We start from the raw sequence: 20,826 nt of genomic DNA on the forward strand, positions 1-20,826 counted from the left end.
GAAACCAGGGGGGAGGGCGGCAGGGGGAGAGAGAAGAGATTATGGGGAAAGAGTAGGAGTTTAAAGCTGCTGTATCTCTGCTCTTGGCCTGGAGGAACAGAGGGAGGTGTGGATCTCGGTGTTGCACTTTGAACCTGCCAGGGGGAAGGGAATGAGTGCTGTGTGTCTCTGCTACCCCAGCCACTCTCTGCTTTGAACCTGAAGGGCCAGCTGTGGGCCTGTCTGCTGTGCTGGGGAAGGAGGGCTAAGCAGGGGGTGCAGATGGAGGCCCTCTTCGTGCGAGACAGCCAGCTGCTCTGGAGAACGCTCTGCAAGGAGCGACTCTGCCTTCGGAAGTTCTCGGCAACTTTCCTGGCAGCCAAGCTCCAGCCACCTTTGCTGAGCAGCCCCAGAGCTAGCCCGTGTGTGTGGGCTACAGCTCACCCCGCTGCAGCTGGCTCCCTGCCTGGCTTCCACCGTGGGGGCTTGGAGAGCCTGCTCGCTGGGCATGGTGCCCCTGGCCGCTTTCTCGCTGGTTCTAGCTTCAATATGCCTCCCAGTGCTCAATTCGTAGCCAGGCCCGTGGGGGTCTGCTCCATGATGAAGCTGCCCGTCCAGACTTCACCAGAGGGACTAGATGCCGCTTTTGTTGGGGTGCCCCTTGACACGGGAACCTCCAACCGGCCTGGTGCAAGGTAAGGGGCAGCTGTTAGGCTAAGAGCTGAAGAGGGGGCAGCGCTTGCTGCCTAGTGACTATTCAAGAAAAATCCCAGGGGAGTCAGTGCTGATGAAAGATTGGGACCGACTGCCCGGTAGCATGCAGGCCTCTTGTTATTCCAGGGAACAGATACGGCAGAATGCCAGGTTTCCCATACTGCCCTGCCAGTCTGCCTCCGGCCGGTCCTGCAGGGACCAAGAAAAAGCGGGAGAGAGTCGTTTGCTCTTGGTACCCATCCAGTCCTGTTCGGGCTGCTAGTGAAGGTGCCAGTTGTCAGAGTGGTTCTGTAATGTGACAATCAGGGCCCAGACACCCCAGGGGGAAAACAAGGGTCTGAACCCCAAAGAATTTGCAATTGAATCAACCGATTGAATATAATATTATTGTACTATAAAAGCACATTGAGTAAACTCTTTTATGAAAACTGGTGACATGCTGGTCATGAATATCAGTGTGATGTATGTATGGGTGCTGAAAATATGTTCCTATAATATGTTGTGGAGAGAGTTGATAAACCAACTTGCCTGAGACAAAGGAATGTGGATTTACCTGTCTAGGTCAGAGGTGGGCAAACTTTTTGGCCTGAGGGCCACATCTGGATGGGGAAATTGCATGTAGGGTCATGAATGTAGGGCTGGGGCAGGGGGTTGGGGTGTGGGAGGGGGTGTGGTGTGCAGGAGGGGGCTCAGGGCAGGGGGTTGGGGTGCAGAAGGGGTACAGGGTGTGGCAAGGGGCTCAGGGCAGGGGGTGGGGGTGCAGAAGGGGTGTGGGGTGTGGCAGGGTGTTCAGGGCAGAGGGTTGGGCTGCAGGAGGGGTGTGGCGGGGGGATCGAGGAAGGGGGGGTTGGGGTGCAGGAGGGGTGCAGCAGGGGTATGGGGTGCGGGCTCCAGCCCAGCACTGCTTACCTTGAGCTGCTCCGGGGTGGCAGCAGGGCTATGGCAGGCTCCCTGCCTGCTCTAGCCACACGCGGCTCCCAAAAGCGGCCGGCACTGCGACCCCAGGGGATGGGGGGGCAAAGGTCTCTGTGCGCTGCCCTCGTCTGTGGGTACCTCTCCCGAAGCTCCCCTTGGCCATGGTTCTCTGTTCCTGGCCAATGGGAGCTGCGGGGGGCGGTGTCTGGAGGCGAGCGGCGGTGTCTGCAGGCGAGGGCAGCGCACGGAGCCCTCTGCCCCCACGGGCTGCAGGAACGTGGTGCCGGCCACTTCTGGGAGAGGCGCGGGGCTGGCAATCCCACGGGACGGATTCAAAGCCCTGACGGGCCAGATCTGGCCTGCGGCCCATAGTTTGCCCACCCCTGGCTTAGATCAACCTCTATAAGCCAAAGGACAATGAAAGTACGTTTATATACGAGGTAAACACAGCAATCAAGCTAACAAACGGCAGCATATTAGAGACCGAGTCTGCACTCCCAGGAAGTCTTCCCGGCTCTTGATCCAAAGACAATGGACTTTGGCAAAGATAAAGTAGAGCAAAAAGACATCCTAGTTATCCATCACTTATGGGAACACTGAGGCTGTGCATTCCTCTTACCTAAATGGCTGGAGCTGCTGGGAATTTGATTGAGTGAGTAACCTGCTTAGGCAAAGTTTATAACTTGCTAAAAATAATCCTTAGTCACTAGAAAGCATGTTTGTTTTGTTTGTAACCATACCAGTCTGTTTTCCTCTGGCTTAATATCACTTACATCTAGGTTCTTTATTAATAAAGTTATTCTTAGTTTTACTATAAACCATCTCCGTTAGGGTGACCAGATAGCAGGTGTGAAAAATCGGGATACTTCTTTTTTTGGGGGCAGGTGGGAGGATAGTTGTGCATATAAGACAAAGCCCCTAATATGGGGACATCTGGTCACCCTAATCTCAGTGCTGTTATGTTGAAGTAAGTGGGAGTCTTCAGCTAATCTAACAGGTTAATGTGTATATTGTCTCTGTGGAGGCAGCAAACCTAATAGTGTCTGTGAGTGTCCATTGAGCGTGACTGGATGCTGCAGGGAGACACCCATTTCAGGCTTTCCAGTCATGAGCATGGCCTAAGCACTTCAACAGATGGATCATGTGTGGCTCCAGTCAGAGACTTTCTTGTAAATCTAGTGTGACTGGAAAAGAGTTTCAAAAGCACCTGACAATTTAGACATTTTAAAGGGAGCGGAGGTTGAAAAGGTGGGTGTTCAGCATATCTGAAAAACAGGCCCCTGAAAATCTTCTCAAGTTGGCCATCCAGAATCAAAGTCGCATGTGAAAATCTTTGCATGCACTCTCGATTTGCAGTAAGCTCTCTGGCTGGATCTACAGATGACCTGTCTGTTGAAACCATTAGGCCATACTTATTATGCATCTGACGTAGACTATCACAACCACAATATAATAGTCCCACTTGAAACATTTGCCCCAATGGTCTTTCCAACCTTCAACTCCTAAGTGTCTAGGCGGAGTGTGTGCCCAACCAGCCATGTGTTCAGAATCCCCGGGTTCTATACAAGTTTCCTCCTTGAACCATCCCAGATAATGAAGTGTGGGATTCTTTTCCTTCCAGGTTCGGGCCTCGCCATATTCGAGCCGAGTCAGGCATGGTGAGAATATATAACCCCAGCACTGGGGCAGCACCTTTCCATTCCCTCATGGTTGCTGACATTGGTGATGTGAACGTGAACCTCTACAACCTGCAGGACAGCTGCAGGCAAATCCGAGAAGCCTATCAGAAGATTGTGGCAGCCGGCTGCATTCCCCTCACGCTGGGTAAGGAACCCAGGGCTGGGCCCAATCTCATGCTTTGCTGTTAAAACACCAGAAAGTGGGCACCCGGAAGAATAGCAGGATCCATTAAAGCCACCTCCCCGCTTCTGCCCCATACACCGCAATGGATACAGACTAATTTATTAACAGGGTCTTGAGAGTGCAACAGAGCTACTCTTTCCTCCTCCCCACTGAGATAATTCAGTCTCCTTCAGCCGCTCCCAGATCTTTGCTGCTGCTGGTTCAGCTCTGGGGCTGGGAGAGAGATGCCTCTCCCCCAACCTGCTGTGGCGAGAGAGGGCTGTATACCAGGTATCTGCATTCAGAAACTGGTCTTGAGTACCAGCTGCAGCAAGAGAATGACGGCTAGCTGGATTTTTGAGAGCTTTTAAAAAGAGAAGCTGCCCCTTTTAATACTATCTGCCTCCAATTTAAAGCTGCAGGGAAGGTAGTTAGATGAATAAAGGCTGTTGCTTCAAAAGGATGATCTCTCTCTTTGTGAAGTGCTGATGTGTTCCCCTATGAGAAGAGAGGTGCAATATGACTGTAGCTTGCTATGACTGGAAAATATATCTGATCAGTGCTGGCCTGTTCTTATTACATAGCATGTTCTCTGTTCCCTGTCCCGTTGCAGGTGGCGATCATACAATAACATACCCAATCCTGCAGGCCGTGGCAGAAAAGTAAGTTTAAAGTCTTTTCTCAAGACTAAACATGCCCAATTTTTGGTAACTTTTCCTCATAGGTCAGGCTTCCTAACCCTTTGATCATTTTGGTTGCTCTCCTCTGGACTATCTCCAATTTGTCCATATCTTTCTTAAAGTGTGGTGCCCAGACCTGGACACAATACCCCTGCAGAGGCATCATTATTGCTGTGTGTAGTGGGGCAATTTACCTCCCTTGTCTTACCTACAACACTCCTGTTTATACAACCCAGAATGTTGTTAGCCTTTTTCGCCACAGCATCACATTGTTGGCTCATAATCAATTTATGATCCACTATAACCCCCAGATCCTTTTCAGCAGTATGACCACCTGGCCAGTTATTCTCCATTTTGTAGTTGTGCATTTGATTTTTCCTTCCTAGTGTACTGCTTTGCACTTGTCCTTATTTAATTTCATCTTGTTGATTTCATACCAATTCTCCAATTTGTCAAAATTGTTTTGAATTCTCATACCATCCTCCAAAGTGCTAGCGACCCCTCACGGCTTGGTGTCATCTGCAATGTTTAGAACATCCTCTCCATTCCATTAGCCAAGTCATTAATGACAATGTTGAATAGCACTGAACTCAGGATAGACCCCTACGGGACCCCACCAGATGTGGCCTCCCAATTTGACAGCATACCTTTGATAAATACTCTGAGTACAGTCTTCAACCAGTTTTGCACCCACATTATAGTAATTTCATCTAGACTACATTTTGCTAGTTTGCTTATGAGACTTATGTGGGACTGTGTCCAAAGCCATACTGAAATCTAGACATATCATGTCTACAGCTTCCCCCCCAATCAACTAGACCAATAACCCTGTCGAAAAAGAAATTTGGTTGGGTTGGCATGATTTCTTCTTGAAGAATCCCTTTTGGCTATTTTTTCTAACCCTAGTATCCTGTAGGTGCTTACAAATTTATTACTTAATAATATATTCCAGATTCTTTCATCTATCGAAGTTAGGCTGACTGGTCTATAATTCCCCGGGTCCTCTGTGTTCCCCTTTTTAAAGATCATTACAATGTTTGCTTTTCTCCAGTCCTCTGGGACCTTACCTGCCCTCCCTGGGTTCTCAAACATAATCATGAACAGTTCTGAGATTTCCCCAGTTAGTTCCTTAAGTACCCTAAAATGAATTTCATCAGGCTCTGCTGACTTGAATACATCTAATTTAAATAAATATTCTTTAACTTGTTCTTTCTCTATTTTGGCTTGCATTCCTTCTCTCTTGTTCTTAACATTAATTGTGTTAAGTATTGGGTCACAATTTATCTTTTTAGTGAAGACTGTAGTATTCAGGCATTACACAGCTCAACCTTCTTAATGTTGTCAGTTATTAGCTCTTCCTCTCGGCTGAATGGAGGACCTACACTTTCTTTTGTGTCTCTAATCCTACTCATGTATTCATAGAACCTCTTCTTATTGCCTTTTATGTTGCTTGGTAGGTGTAACTCATTTTGTGCCTGTCTTTCTGATTTTGTCCCTACATGCTTGTGCTATTCTTTTATACTCATGATCAGCAATTTGTCCATGTTTCCACGTTTTTGTAGGCTTCCTTTTTAATTTTCAGGTAATTAAAGAGCTTCTGATGGAGCCGTCTTAGCTTCCTACTGTTCTTCTTATCTTTCAAATGGCTCCTCAGACATTTGGGGTTCCAGGGTTCGTGTAATCAGACAGGGTTGGAGAGTCATGTGAGGGATCAAGTCAGGCTGCAGCAGTATCTGTCAATCAATAGCTAGACACTGGCAATCTTCCTATTTGCTCCTCTCACTTATCCAGAGCCTGTTTGTGCTGATCCCAGCTGACATCTTTTGTCTGCACTCTGTCTCTGATTATCTTTGCCCTAGAGTTAATTGGTAAGAGATCATGTGCTTATTGCCTTCCTGAACCTGCTAAATAGAAAGATGCCTGCTCACAGGTCTGAAGCCATAGGAATATAGGGTGGGAAGAAGACCTTGACAAACCAATTCTATGATCTGTTTGGCGTCTAGATCTCTATCATTGTGAAGAATCCAAGATTTTATGCTGAAGGATTGAACAAGGTCAGAAATACTTGTGACAAAGTTCCTCCCCTGTCTTGGTGGGGCCTGTGCTTTTTGGCGGATTTGCTTGCCTCAGAGGTTCACGGCAGCCCTCAGTTTGCCCACTTCTACTAGAGGCGCTAACCTCATCACTGGCCAGCGTGGGGGAAACTTCTCCACCATCTCTGTTGTCCCACCTAGGGGGTCAGGGACAGGCCAGATCCCTTTCCAAATTAGACCTTCCCTTCTGGTGTTGCTCACAGCCCAGGTCAACTCCTCCTGTGTCCAATCAGGAGTTGGGGGATGGGGGGAACCCGGGCCCACCCTCTACAGGTTCCAGCCCAGGGCCCTGTGGATAGTAGCTGTCTAAGTCTCCTATATCAGCTGTGTGACAGCTACAGCTACAACTCCCTGAGCTACTTCCCCAGGGCCTCCGCCCAGCACCTTCTTTATCCTCACCGCAGGATCTTCCTTCTGAAGCCTGATCACACTTGTACTCCTCAGTCCTCCAGCAGCATGCCTTCTCACTCCCTGCTCCTTGTGTGCCGCCACCCCCCACACTAACTGATGGGAAGTCCTTTTTAAAAACCAGTGTCCTGATTAGTCTGCCTGCCATAATTGATTCTAGTAAGTTCTTAATTGGCTCCAGGTGTCTTAATTGGTTCTAGCAGGTTCCTGATTGCTCTAGGGCAGCCCCTGCTCTGATCACTCAGGGAACCGAAAACTAGTCATCCAGTGGCCAGGATATTTGCCTTCTACCAGACTCCTGTACCCCACCGGTCTTGGTCTGTCACATACTGTAAGCACCTGTGTTAACCAAAGCAACCACACAAATGCATGTGAGCATGAGGCTGGAGCTCAGGCCATGTTTGTGCTTGCCCTGTCCCAATTAGGCATGGTCCCGTGGGACTGGTGCACGTGGATGCTCATACCGACACAGGAGACACAGCGCTGGGGGAAAAGATCTACCATGGGACGCCATTCCGACGCTGCGTGGATGAGGGGCTCCTGGACTGCAAACGCGTGGTTCAGATTGGAATCAGAGGCTCCTCCTACACCCCAGATCCCTACAAATACTGCCGGGACCAGGTAGTGTATACGCTGCCAAAACCTTCTCTACTCTCCGCTGGGCCCAGCCTGTGCAGTCAGGGCCAAAGTGGCCATTGATTTCGGTGCTGGGAAATAACAATATGTTCCTCTTCTTCCTGAGACGGCTGCTGAGAGGCTTGCTGAGTGTGTGTGACGTGTTTTGAGATCCTCAGACAAAAGGTGCAAGATGATATTGTTCATTAACTGATGCCGTGGCATGGAACACTTCTCCCACTCCAGTCCCTGTAACTAAGACACTTAGAGCAGGGCAAAAGCCACCCGCTGCCATTCTTTTCATTTATTGTCCCCCTCTCCTCCTTTTAGATTCATAGAGTCATAGATACTAAGGTCAGAAGGGACCATTCTGATCATCTAGTCCGACCTCCTGCACAGCGCAGGCCACAGAATCTCACCCACCCACTCCTACGAAAAACCTCACCTATGTCTGAGCTACTGAAGTCCTCAAATCGTGGTTTAAAGACTTCAAGGAGCAGAGAAGCCTCCCTCAAGTCAATCATGCCCCATGCTACAGAGGAAGGCGAAAAACCTTCAGGGCCTCTCCAATCTGCCCTGGTGGAAAATTCCTTCCCGACCCCAAATATGGCAATCAGCTAAACCCTGAGCATATGGGCAAGATTCACCAGCCAGATACCCAGGAAAGAATTTTCTTTAGTAACTCAGATCCCATCCATCTAATATCCCATCTCAGGGGATTAGTCCTATTTACCCTGAATATTTAAAGATCAATTACTTACCAAAATCCCATTATCCCATCATACCATCTCCTCCATAAACTTATCAAGTAGAATCTTAAAACCAGATAGATCTTTTGCCCCCACTGCTTCCCTTGGAAGGCTATTCCAAAACTTCACTCCTCTGATGGTTAAAAACCTTCGTCTGATTTCAAGTCTAAACTTCCTGGTGGCCAGTTTATACCCATTTGTTCTTGTGTCCACATTGGTGCTGAGCTGAAATAATTCCTCTCCCTCTCCTATATTTATCCCTCTGATATATTTATAGAGAGCAATCATATCTCCCCTCAACCTTCTTTTACTTGGGCTAAACAAGCCAAGCTCCTTAAGTCTCCTTTCAGAAGACAAGTTTTCCATTCCTCGGATCATCCTAATAGCCCTTCTCTGTACTTGCTCCAGTTTGAATTCATCCTTTTTAAACATGGGAGACCAGAACTGCACACAGTATTCTAGGTGAGGTCTCACCAGTGCCTTGTATAACGGTACTAAAACCTCCTTATCCCTACTGGAAATGCCTCTCCTGATGCATCCCAAAACCGCATTAGCTTTTTTCACAGCCATATCACATTGGCAGCTCATAGTCATCCTATGATCAACCAATACTCCAAGGTCCTTCTCCTCTTCCGTTACTTCTAATTGATGCGTCCCCAACTTATAACTAAAATTCTTGTTATTAATCCCTAAATGCATAACCTTACACTTCTCACTAGTAAATTTCATCCTATTACTATTACTCCAGTTTACAAGGTCATCCAGATCCTTCTGTATAATATCCCGATCCTTCTCCAAATTGGCAATACCTCCCAGCTTTGTATCATCTGCAAACTTTATTAGCACACTCCCACTTTTTGTGCCAAGGTCAGTAATAAAAAGATTAAATAAGATTGGTCCCAAAACCGATCCCTGAGGAACTCCACTGGTAACCTCCCTCCAACCTGACAGTTCGCCTTTCAGTAGGACCCGTTGCAGTCTCCCCTTTAACCAATTCCTTATCCACTTTTTGATGTTCATATTGATCCCCATCTTCTCCAATTGAACCAGATGGCAAGCGAAAGGCACCCCTGCTCCCTCATTGCTCTCCTGTCTGTGCTGTTTCCAGCAGCATATGCCCTGAACAGCTTTACCTGTGGGAAAAGCGCTACTTGCCAGGGCAGGTGGAGACCATGGTCTGTCCTATGTGGGGGGCATAATGGAAGAGGGAGCAAATGCGAGACCACAGAATGGCTGGAGCACCAGTTATGATCCGCAAAAGACTCTTGCTTTGGCCAGTTAGAGCTGTTTGCATAAACATTACACTGGCCCACTGCTCTCTCCACTGGTTTCCTTTCCCCAGCAGCGTGTTTCAGGCAGTGGAAGCCCAACCTTTCTTCTCCTTTCTCCAACAGGGTTTCCGTGTTGTCCTGGCTGAAGACTGCTGGCTGAAGTCATTGGTACCACTGATGGGGGAGGTGAGAAAGCAGATGGGAGCCAAGCCTATTTACATCAGCTTTGATATTGATGGATTGGACCCTGCATATGCCCCAGGCACAGGGACACCTGAAATTGCTGGTCTCACACCTGCTCAGGTACGGAGATGCTCAGACTTTATTTCTGAATGTGCACAGTGGATGCAGGGAAAACCTGGCTCCCTTTAAAGGAAGTCCCAGGGCTTACACCATCCGCCCCCTAGAAATCTAAGGGTCAAGGATCTAAATGGGATTTAAAAGTCTTTAAACAAGAAACCTGGCACAGCAGGAACTGAAATCATTGAAAATTCCTATTGTGTCCCGCCTATAATCTAAAGAGAGATTGGAATTTACCCTTCTAGTATAGAAAAAGCCACTGCTAAGGGAGATTGAGCAGATATACAGTTTGATGGTGTCTCAGTATTTATACATCTAATCCTCTGCTTTCTGCTCACTCCAGGTCAGCATGTAACAAACAAAGAGCACTAGGTTACAGCAGTGATCACAGATTTCATGTCAGCTATGTTTAAAAACCAGAACACCCGCTCGGCTTTTAAATATATAGAGTGTTTTCAAAATTAACAATTTGGGTATCTAGTAACTAGACCTTTGTTACCTTCCCTAGGCTTTGGAGATCATTCGTGGGTGCCAAGGACTGAATATAGTGGGATGCGACCTTGTTGAAGTTGCACCAATATATGATGCTTCTGGTGAGTCAAAGGAAATATTTGGGACAATAAAGCAAACTTAGAGAACTGCTGCATCCAATGTTTGTCAGTAGTTGATTGGGTCCTGTTTAGCTGTGGGCACTGGAAGCTGTCTAGAGTTCAAAACAAAACGACAGATATTTGGTCCTGGACAGTTTGAGCATGCCTAGAGAACATAGTGATGGCTGTCGGAAATACTTATAGTCAGCTATTCCTACTCTGTGTATTACCGACAATTCAAACAGCATGTTGCAGGAGAATATTTAAGAAAATGCAGAGTAGTCTTTAAAAATCTAGCAACAGCGATTTCAGGGTATACTAGAGTGTGTGACCACCAGGATGTCGGGGACAAATAGTGCTGTGTAAACAAGAGAGGCCACAGCTCTTGTATAACCAAGATATGGATTCCTCAGCATTAGTCAAAACTCAGCTCAGTACTCTAAAAAGCTGGAAGGAAAGAAGCACTTGTGAATGAATTGCTGTGTTTGTGTAAATCTGTACTTCCATTCTGCAGTTCTATAGCACCTTCAGTGCAAGCACTAATGATCTGATCCACTTGGTCCCCCTGTTGCTCCCTTTTCAGCAGGGTACAGGGAGGTGACAGGACCTGTCACAGCTCACTCACCAAACTTGCTGGTGGAGGCAGTAAATAAAAGCCAGTTTTCTGGACTCAAAGTCCAGTGCTTTAACCACTAAGCAATCCTTCCTATGTACTGCTGTGGCAGTCAGGTAAATGCAAAGAGACATCAGTCCTGCCCTTGGTGACAGAGGCGACTCCATGCTTCAACAGCAATAAAGAAAAAACAATATTTAAAACTAATTTAATTGAGAAAAAACAATATTTGAACCTGTTATGTTCAGAAACTGTGGTAAGCAAAGCGCACCCTGTAATAAGATGATGGCTATATTAGGTTCATGTACTGCCAAAGGCACGCTTTTTAGCAGAACACTCTGCTAATGGAATTGACTTTGTCATATGTATATACACACAGCCGGGCTCATGTAGGGGGAGAAGTGCTTGCTTTAAGAAAAAACAAAAAAAAAAACCCCAAACACTGTATCTAGTTCCTGTAGATCTGTAGAGACTGTAACAACATTCTGCCTTTAGATTGATTTCAATGTGAGCTATACACATAAAGGGACAGACCTGGGCTATGGCCACACTGGCAGTTTACAACGCTGCAACTTTCTCGCTCGGGGTGTGAAAAAACACCCCCAGAGCGCAGTAAATTACAGCGTTATAAAGCTAATCCCCTTGTGGAGGTGGAGTACCAGGAGAGCTCTCTCCCAGTGCTGGCGCGCGACCACATTCGCTCCCACGGCAGCGCTTCAAAGTTTCGAGTGTAGCCCTGCCCCTGAAGTCTTAGGTTGCATTTATGCTAGCAAAAGTCAGCTGGTCACTATTGGTGTAGCTCCAACAGTGTAGCAATGGTTGTGATGCACTCTCTGTATAGAGTGTGAATATAATATAACTAAAATATGCTTCATGCAAAAGGTCTCTTGTAAAGTATCATTACAAAGCTTATAATCTACTGAGTGTGGTCCATCCTATTTGTATAAATGTATCACTCTTGTATCAGAAACTAGAAATATGAAATACAACTCTGAGGGCCTATTGTAGTTATGCAAAGTGTGGGACATTAATGGTGGCTTGGAATCTTGATGGCTCCCATCAGCCAGGACAATTGACCGTGGATGGCTCTGTTTGCAGGCAGGCCTTCCTGTGAGTCAGGCTGGGAGAAAAGAAGGCTTAGGGTCTCACAGGACTTGTGATCGTGTCACCTGAACTGGAATCCATCTTTAACCTGATGCTTTTCCACTGAGAAGGAGGGGTGGGAACTCAGAGGGACAAAGGATTCCCACCTGATGCAAAAGATGTATAAGTGGGTGGAACAGAACAAGGGTGGCAGCCATCATGAGGAATCCCCTAGCTACCACCCGAGCTGAAACAAGGGCTGAACCGGGGAAAGGATTGTGCCCAGACTAGGAAGGTGTCCAGCTCCAGTCTGTGAAAGAATCTTATTGAAACATCTCTAAGGGTGAGATTTTATCTGTATTCAGTTTTTAGTACTGTACTAGACTTAAACTGGCATGTTTTATTTTATTTTGCTTGGTAATTCACTTTGTTCTGTCTGTTACTACGTGGAACCACTTAAATCCAACTTTTTGTATTTAATAAAATCACTTTTTACTTATTAATTAACCCAGAGTATGTATTAATACTTGAGGGTGAGGGGGTTAGCAGCTGTGCATCTCTCTCTATCAGTGTTATAGAGAGCGAACAATTTATGAGTTTTACTCTGTATAAAGCTTATAGAGAGTAAACAGATTTATATAGGGTTTGGACCCCATTGGGAGTTGGGCAGCTGAGTGTTAAAGACAGGCACACTTCTGTAAGCTGCTTTCAGTTAAGCCTACAGCTGTTAGGGGACGTGGTTCAGACCTGGGTCTAGGTTTGCAGCAGGCTAGCGGGTCTGGCTCAAACCAGGCAGGGCACTGAAGTCCTAAGCTGTCTGGGCAGGAAAGCAGGGGCAGAAGTAGTCTTGGCACATCAGGTGGCAGTACCCAGTGGGTTTCTGTGATCCAACCGGTCACAATGGTGAGTGAACGTATGGACAGGACCAAGTGTGTTCTCTTCCCTTGTACAATAGTAAAGACTACAGCTTTCCACCAGGGCACTCACTAGAGAAGTAGCGCCGGCTGTGAATCAGGGGCAGGCGCTGTAGATACAGCCTTAGTGTACTGTGCAAATGAAACTTGTGTGACTAAGAATTAAGTTACTTGTGTATTGTTTCAGCTGTTGACTATTAGTTACTCTAATTTTTTTCCTGGGGTTGGGGTAGAGATTCCATTTGAAGACAAGAAATCAGTTTGGTAGAACTACAGCATTCAGCATAACTACATTGGTAGTTTACCAGCACAGACAGCTTTTCACTAGGGTATGGCTTTTAAGCAGCCGGTCTGAGTCAGGCAAGTGAATTTGTGCAGGAGCATGTCATTGACTTGAATGAGCCTCTGCCAACATGGAGTCAATTACCGGATTGGGGCCTTGATATCAGAGGAAGAGTTGGAAAATAACTCCTTGTTTGTGTAGTAATGATTTTCTGACTGACCCTTTAATTGGAAGCCATGGGATAGTCATGTTTTTTTCTTTGTTTGTAGGTAACACAGCCCTCATGGGAGCGAATCTGCTGTTTGAAATGCTGTGCGCACTCCCGCGAGTCAAAACGATTTAAAGCCGTGTAGGGCGGGCTCCAGCTTAGGCAAATCAAGTCACGACCACTCTCTCTTCACCTACAAGATGAGTTTAATATTCACAGCCTTTCCACACAAGTACTTCGACATAATATGAATGAAGAAAAAAAGCCTGAATGGAACAACTCAGTCAGATTTTGCTTTTAATTTCCACCTTCCCTCACCTCTGCAGTTAGCTTTCCCTTGCCCCTTCTCTAAGCTTTGTGGTAAAGAATAAAAACCATTCCTCATCAGACAGTCATTTCAAGCTCCTCGTATGCTATAAGCAGCAGCTAGCATAGATGCTGGAATTGCTGGGGGGGGGGGGAGGCTTAATGTTCATGTTGCTGTAGTAATATGGCTTAGCAGTATATGTGCATATAGACTTAGGGTCTAATGATGGCAGCTGGAATTCTTTCAATATCAAAACTGGCACCTATGATCTAAAATGGGGGGTTCTTTTGGAAGTGCATAGTAAAGATTTTTTTCCACTAAACGTAAACCTAGGAGGGGAGTAATATACAGACATAATGTAACATCCTGGGTCCCTTCCATGGGCATGGAATAGAAGTTCTTTTGGCTGCTTTATGCAGTGGATCCAAACTGGCACTAGCTCCAAGCCCTACCTTAGGAGAGGACTTATGCCAAGGCACTGTGTTCTCTCTCGCAGTGATGGGACGTTTCTAAACCTCATTTATGCATGATTTTCCTAGGGCCCATAGCTGTTAGCCTTCAAGAGGGCAATAGGAACATTGACTAAAATACAGGGCAGCTTTTGGAAACAGTTGTCCTTGGTTAAGCAGCCCTGTTGCCTGAGTGGAAATAACTAGCCCATTGTATTTGCTAAATTACAAGCAGTTAACAGCCATTGAACTTTTGCAATTAACTCACATACGCCACAAAACGCATTGTCTGTCTATTAAAATGCAAGGCCACCTCATCATCTCACATTAAAATAGTTTATTTCAGTTGCGAATCTGTAATAATCTTAAAACAAAATGACATTATCAGTGCCTGTTCACAAATACAAAAACAAAAATTAAAAAAAGATATTTGCCAAATAAATTATTTCCCCCCCCCAAGAGTATCAAAAGTGCAAAATATTTACCTGCTTTTCAATCCAATCTCCCAGGCAGCATTATTGTATTAGTTCCTGGCAAGCTTTTACTGACCACATATGTGACCACCATCGCTGTGAAGCTGCTGTGTACCACACTCAGTCAAGGGGAAAGGGCAGGTACAGTATTTGGACTCTAGGCTACGTTTCCCTGTGTTGTAAGTATGTTTTGCTTCAGTTTCTAGGAGTTTTATGTTTAAAAAGCTTATATTTAGGTTTCTCGCAGAGCAGTACATTAGCACTGAAAACTTCCTCGCTCTTAGCTCAAGAAAGTACCATGCACAAATTGAGAATGGCCGAGTGCATTTCCTTCGCTATGGAGCGAACCAAAGGGTAATAGTTAGGGCAGTAGGACAACAAATTATCCCAGGTTAATGGTCTTGCAGCATCTGGGAAAGGGTGGAGGAAAAGCAGACACATTCAATTCCAAGCAGCAGACCTGTGACTGGTCTTCTGCCCCAAATGAATAATACAACTAGCTGGACATCAGAGCAGTGCTACTCTTGCTGAACTGATGAATTCAGAACAGTTGAGGTGTGCCTGAGCCCATGAAAGCGTAGCTTCTCCCTAAAAATACAATCCCCTAATAATAAATCATGTACTTTTACAAATGAGCTGGTTTGACCTTCTGCAACTTTGTTCTACATTCACTTTTATCTGTGACTGAATGGAATCTGTAGCACCCACAGTTGGCTATTTCCTGAGGGTGTATTACTGCGAGTGGTCTCTCCACAAGACCCACATCAAGAGGTGTTTATACACAGAGTAAGAGTCACCCTTCTGTAGAGAACACACACAAGGCCTACATACCACTTGAGCTTCAATATAGGGTTTAAGTAATGCCTATAGACTTTTCCTGGGTCCTTAGACAGGGGGGATTTCTTTTACATAGCACTTGGCCCTTAGTTTAAAGCCCTAAAGTTTGACACTGGTTTCTGACTAACAGAAGAGATAGTAACAGCCAGCTTTTGTAAATCCTCCTTCTAGACCTAACCCACTCCTGGAGACATTGTTCTGCTGTGTTTAGAGCATCAAAAATTTTCTTTTTAAATTTGGATTTTTCTGCAGTGTGTGTCCAACTCTGGGAGTTACAGCACTGTGTTATACCATGCAAGACCCAAAAGGCAAAACTGGCTAAAAACATAAGAAAATAACCAGGCTATTTCATTACCCAAGCCAATTAAAGCACTGGCTTCAACAGAAACAACATAAAGAGTGAAAAGTCAGTCTGCTGCTTAAGGTTAGTTTAGGGTCAGTCTAATGCATGGGATTTTCAGCATTTTATTTCTGCATCTCTCCTCAGAAGAAAAATCCTCTTCTTCCCTCTCACAGCCTGTGCTTAGTAATCAAAAGGTTCATGCTGGAGTTTAAGTAACATAAGGAAGGTCAGTTGAGTCCAATATTTTAACCTGACAGTACCCTTATATAACAGCATTATGATTATTGTTCAAGTGGTCTTTCCTTAGTTGAAGCGCGGAGGGTAGTGAGGTTTTTAAGTAAACCCCCATGCTTGTAGGAGTAGGAGTGCTTTACAATAAGGTTCAGAATGCTACTCAGGAGTTAATCTCAATCTGAATGAGAGGAAAACTCATGCAGAATTTGGCCATCATGTACCATAACGTGACCTATTCATGGGGAAGCCTCAGATTCCTATCCAGGTCACTTTGGAGAAGTTTATTAAGTTTACAGCAAGCATCAGATAAAGTGACTGTGTCTACGCAGATTAACAGAGAGAAAAAAGGAAGTAGCAGTGTCACAAGATTACAGTTCCCTGCTTTGAAAAGAAACCTTTCCCATTTACCTTAATGTTCAGGTAGCAGCAAGAGACCATTTATTTGTTGACTACTTGTCACTAACAAAAAGCCAGCTCCCTGGGCAAGCCAAATGGCTGGTAGGAGAGCCCATTTGATATATTTAAGTACAGTAACTCCACGGCCTAGAACCATTCCAGTTTTACACTGAACCATAGGTTTAAAAGAAGAAAAAAAAAAAAGGCAACCTGTATGTTAAGAAACCTTTGAGCTGAGGATAAAAGCAAAGTGAGAGAAGCTGAAACTAAGCATCTTGTAAATGTCTGTCTACAACCAAACTAGTTCCACATGTAACTGATGATCTGATGACAGCATTTTTTGGGCAACATAGTTCAAAAATACAATCATTAAAGAATTAAGTTCCTTGATACAAAGAAGTGTCGATATTGTACTAGAGATGTACCATTGTTGTTTGAAAGGTGTCCAAGTTGATTCACTAGCAGGTACTGAAATTTTCTTTTATATGTCTACTGGCTCATAGCAGCTTATGCCTACAATCTGAGGATGTGGGTAAAGTTATGGCTCTAAGAAGACAGTCTAAAAATCTACAGAAGCAAAAAGGCATCTGAAAAACAATGTACATTTAAATGGCTTAACATCTTTACAGTATTTACTGTAACCACACTCCTAAATTACTTACCGCAGGGAAAGCTGATAAATAAGAATGCTTGTTATGAGGCCTTTCAGAGTTTCAGAGGTTGGGGAGATTCTGTAGGGTCTTCCCAGTATCACACCATGCACTATGGGCTAAGCATTGGGAAGGGGACCTGACTTATGTAACAAGTTCATTATGTCCAGTCCAAACTGAGTCACCGTTGCGAAGAACTCATAGGTTTTCTTCAACTGAGAACAAACAAGAGACCTGACAGAGGCGATGCGGTGAGCAGGACATTAAAGGAAAATAAACTGGGTTTTGTCTTAGATAGTACAGCATTCAAATACAAGAACAATTTGGTACAGAGGACTTCAGTATGTTTCATCTTTCACTCCTAGGTCAAAGATGAAGGAAGATACTTCTACTCACTGGGCCTAGGAGAGTTCATCTAAAACCTACTGTCCATTTGTCATGACTGTTTATTCCTGGAAAGAATTGTCCATGGTTGTCATCTTAAAAAGTTTGTAGTGCTAGAATCTTTTAAATCCCTTCAGTCTAATGCAGGCCAGGATGGAATATAGAACCTTTGTAAGGAACCTTCTAAGAGACGTTCCATCCATAAGGACAACTTGCTTAATTTGTTTTTAACTTGTTTGGATCCTGGACTGCAGGAGGATTTTCCTCGGGCTTCTCCTGTGTGTAGCAAGGGGTCATAATCCTCACAGGACACCATAGTTCCCCCTTCATCCCCCGATCTGTGAGGCTTGAAGAGGCAGAAGTATTTCTTGTGGCCATTTAGAGCTAGGACGTAACCGGTGTAGTCGCGCTCCAAGAAATGTTTATCATATTGATTTTGAATGGGGGCAGCATCCTGGGCAAATTCTAACAAATACTCCAGCCATTCTCTATGCTTATCGAGGCTCAGGAAGGAGAAATGAAGACAGCTGCTCCTGCAGAAGAAGAAAGAGGGAGACAATTTAGACCGTGTTCCAATTCAAACCAGACACCACACAGGAAACATCAAAGTTAGAAACTGAAGGAGGGTTGGAGTAATGTATTTTTCACACACACTATTTTGACTGACTTACAGCCCTGGAAAGTGAAGCCCTGTATTTGTCCGAACACAGGCATAACGTAAGTGGCAGTAAGAAAAGGAGGACTTGTGGCACCTTAGAGACTAACAAATTTATTTGAGCATAAGCTTTCGTGAGCTACAGCTCACTTCATCGGATGCATTCGGTGGAAAATACAGAGGGGAGATTGATATACACACACAGAGAACATGAAACAATGGGTTTTATCATACACACTGTAAGGAGAGTGATCACTTAAGATAAGCCATCACCAGCAGCGGAGGGGGGGGAGGGGGGGGAAGGAGGAAAACCTTTCATGGTGACAAGCAAGGTAGGCTATTTCCAGCAGTTAACAAGCACATCTGAGGAACAGTGGGGGGTGGGGTGGGGTGGGGGGAGAAATAACATGGGGAAATAGTTTTACTTTGGGTAATGACTCATCCATTCCCAGTCTCTATTCAAGCCTAAGTTAATTGTATCCAGTTTGCAAATTAATTCCAATTCAGCAGTCTCTCGGAGTCTGTTTTTGAAGTTTTTTTGTTGAAGAATAGCCACCCTCAGGTCTGTAATCGAGTGACCAGAGACTGAAGTGTTCTCCAATTGGTTTTTGAATGTTATAATTCTTGACGTCTGATTTGTGTCCATTTATTCTTTTACGTAGAGACTGTCCAGTTTGACCAATGTACATGGCAGAGGGGCATTGCTGGCACATGATGGCATATATCACATTGGTAGATGCGCAGGTGAACGAGCCTCTGATAGTGTGTCTGATGTGATTAGGCCCTATGATGGTGTCCCCTGAATAGATATGCGGGCAGAGTTGGCAAAAGGCTTTGTTGCAAAGATAGGTTGTTGGGTTAGTGGTTCTGTTGTAAACTATTTCCCCATGTTATTTCTCCCCCCACCCCCCACTGTTCCTCAGATGTTCTTGTTAACTGCTGGAAATAGCCTACCTTGCTTGTCACCATGAAAGGTTTTCCTTCCTCCCTCCCCCCCTGCTGCTGGTGATGGCTCATCTTAAGTGATCACTCTCCTTACAGTGTGTATGATAAAACCCATTGTTTCATGTTCTCTGTGTGTGTATATAAATCTCCCCTCTGTATTTTCCACCAAATGCGTCCGATGAAGTGAGCTGTAGCTCACGAAAGCTTATGCTCAAATAAATTTGTTAGTCTCTAAGGTGCCACAAGTACTCCTTTTCTTTTTGCAAATACAGACTAACACGGCTGCTACTCTGAAACCTGTCATAAGTGGCAGTAGAGAGACCTGGAAGGGAGAGTTCAGGCTCCATGGCCCATCCAGTCCTTGGCCTCTCTGCTGAGATCACCGGTTGCACTAGTGGCAGTACAGAGGACATCTATCCATTACAAAGGGGACTGAGCCTACCAACCCATTTAATGTTGGCTGTCAAACAGCTACCCATTTAAGCCCTCTCACAGGTGCAAGCACTCACATGAAGCTGAAGATGTTCTTGGGAGCAAGCATGCAAGTATACATGTGACAAAGCAATGAAACAATACACACCCCAAGCCTATTCGCTGTACGACACTACACAGACTATTAAGACCATAGCAGGAGCCCAACGAGGAACTCCGTACTTACCCTGTGAATGTGTAGACTTCCAGGGCAAACTTCTGAAGCAGGCTGGTTTTGGTGGGGTTGGAAAGGATCAGAACCACATTCATGTGACCTGGCCTCAGGCGCACCAGGTTACTAGTATAGGTAACATCTGTTAGCTCAGTCACTTCGACAAAGCCCTTTTTGGGAATCCTGCTGGGCAGAGAGAATGACTCAAGTGAAAAAGGAGCAAAGGACAGTAAATGCACCTGGTCACGATACGGAAAGAGTGACCCAGTGCAAAGTAACTCAAAACCCATGTCACAATGTGTTGGCTAATCTGGCACAGTGCAGAACCCCTGAAAACTCACACTCCCTATGCCCTCTATCCAAAGCCTATTAAAGCAGTTTACCTTTGGCCTGCAAAAGATTAAAGATTAGTGTTCTTTGACAAATCATTGTCTTTTCTCCTTCATCACTCCACAAAGCATTTGTCTAGGGGCAAACACGTGGGTTTCTAAGTGACTGTATGGCGGGAGAAGGAGATGGAGAAAATTGGGTGGATGGAAAAAAGTTGACTGTATAGCCACTAGTCTGTTGCTAGTTCAAAGAACTTAGCAGTGGCTCCCTTGTATGACAGGTTTCAGTCACAGCTCAGGTAAAAGCTACTTTCCAGTTCTCTACCTCAAAGGGACTTTTGGTCCCAAATATTCAATTTGTTGCTTTCCACTGATTGACTGATAGCTGTGCCCATTCCCCATGCAAGCTTTATATCAGCTACAACAAACTCACCCATGTGCTGCTGTTCACATGCTGCCTTTCAGTCACACCAGCTCCATTACTTCCCTGCAACCTACCCACTGCCCTTCCCCAACCTGCCCTCTCTGCCTGGGGGAAAGGCAGTAGGAGCAAGACTGTGCCCCACCAAGCCTCTTGAGCAGGAAAGTGGAGGTGCAGAGAAGGCCTAACTAGTGCTGGAAGGAGTTAGCAGGAGAAACCTGTTCTCTTTGCTGAAGGTCGTGTCATTCTTTTCATTCTTTTCATTGGGTTCTTCTTTCTGGGGGAGAGGAGAGTCTCTCTCATCGCTCGAATCGCTGCAAAGGAGCATTTTAAAATAGGGTAAGTTTCAACTGAGATTCTGAAATCTGGTCTGTAAGGCTCCAACAGATGGTTTGGTAGGTACTCACCTGAAAGCCTGAACAATAACAGTGCCAAAGAGAATGAAGAGGGCTGAGAAGATCAGGGACAGAAGTGGCATCATTTCCCGCCTAAGAGAGAAGGTT

At 45.4% G+C, this 20,826-nt stretch overlaps 2 protein-coding genes across 4 annotated transcripts in view; one reads left to right on the plus strand and one right to left on the minus strand.

Moving 5' to 3' along the window:
* AGMAT (agmatinase) lies at window positions 1-15,121 on the plus strand. The gene is made up of 7 exons (XM_038376768.2): window positions 1-674; window positions 3,230-3,432; window positions 4,064-4,112; window positions 7,057-7,252; window positions 9,390-9,569; window positions 10,075-10,159; window positions 13,319-15,121. Exons 1-7 carry the CDS (start codon window positions 262-264, stop codon window positions 13,390-13,392), a joined length of 1,200 nt encoding a protein of 399 aa, XP_038232696.1. The 5' UTR covers window positions 1-261; the 3' UTR covers window positions 13,393-15,121.
* Window positions 14,336-20,826, minus strand: part of DNAJC16 (DnaJ heat shock protein family (Hsp40) member C16) — a 19,642-nt gene continuing 13,151 nt past the window's right edge. For 2 of the 3 annotated variants that reach the window (XM_038376759.2, XM_043500017.1), the window contains exons 12-15: window positions 20,731-20,811; window positions 20,542-20,637; window positions 19,589-19,759; window positions 14,336-17,863 (exon numbers count right to left, since the gene is read on the minus strand). In XM_038376759.2, coding sequence (XP_038232687.1) covers window positions 17,464-17,863; window positions 19,589-19,759; window positions 20,542-20,637; window positions 20,731-20,811 — 748 coding nt within the window. In that variant the 3' untranslated portion in view covers window positions 14,336-17,463. The remainder of the gene's footprint in view (window positions 17,864-19,588; window positions 19,760-20,541; window positions 20,638-20,730; window positions 20,812-20,826) is intronic. The other variant, XM_038376762.2, reaches the window with a different exon arrangement.

Source organism: Dermochelys coriacea, chromosome 18 (genome assembly GCF_009764565.3).
Source record: "Dermochelys coriacea isolate rDerCor1 chromosome 18, rDerCor1.pri.v4, whole genome shotgun sequence".
NCBI lineage: Eukaryota > Metazoa > Chordata > Testudines > Dermochelyidae > Dermochelys > Dermochelys coriacea.

Excerpts from the sequence above, each read along its gene's own strand:
- AGMAT (XM_038376768.2), top strand. The coding sequence starts at position 262 with ATGGAGGCCCTCTTCGTGCGAGACAGCCAGCTGCTCTGGAGAACGCTC. Across the intron at positions 9,570-10,074 it reads CTGGTCTCACACCTGCTCAG|GCTTTGGAGATCATTCGTGG; the intron begins GTACGGAGATGC and ends TACCTTCCCTAG. Across the intron at positions 10,160-13,318 it reads ACCAATATATGATGCTTCTG|GTAACACAGCCCTCATGGGA; the intron begins GTGAGTCAAAGG and ends CTTTGTTTGTAG.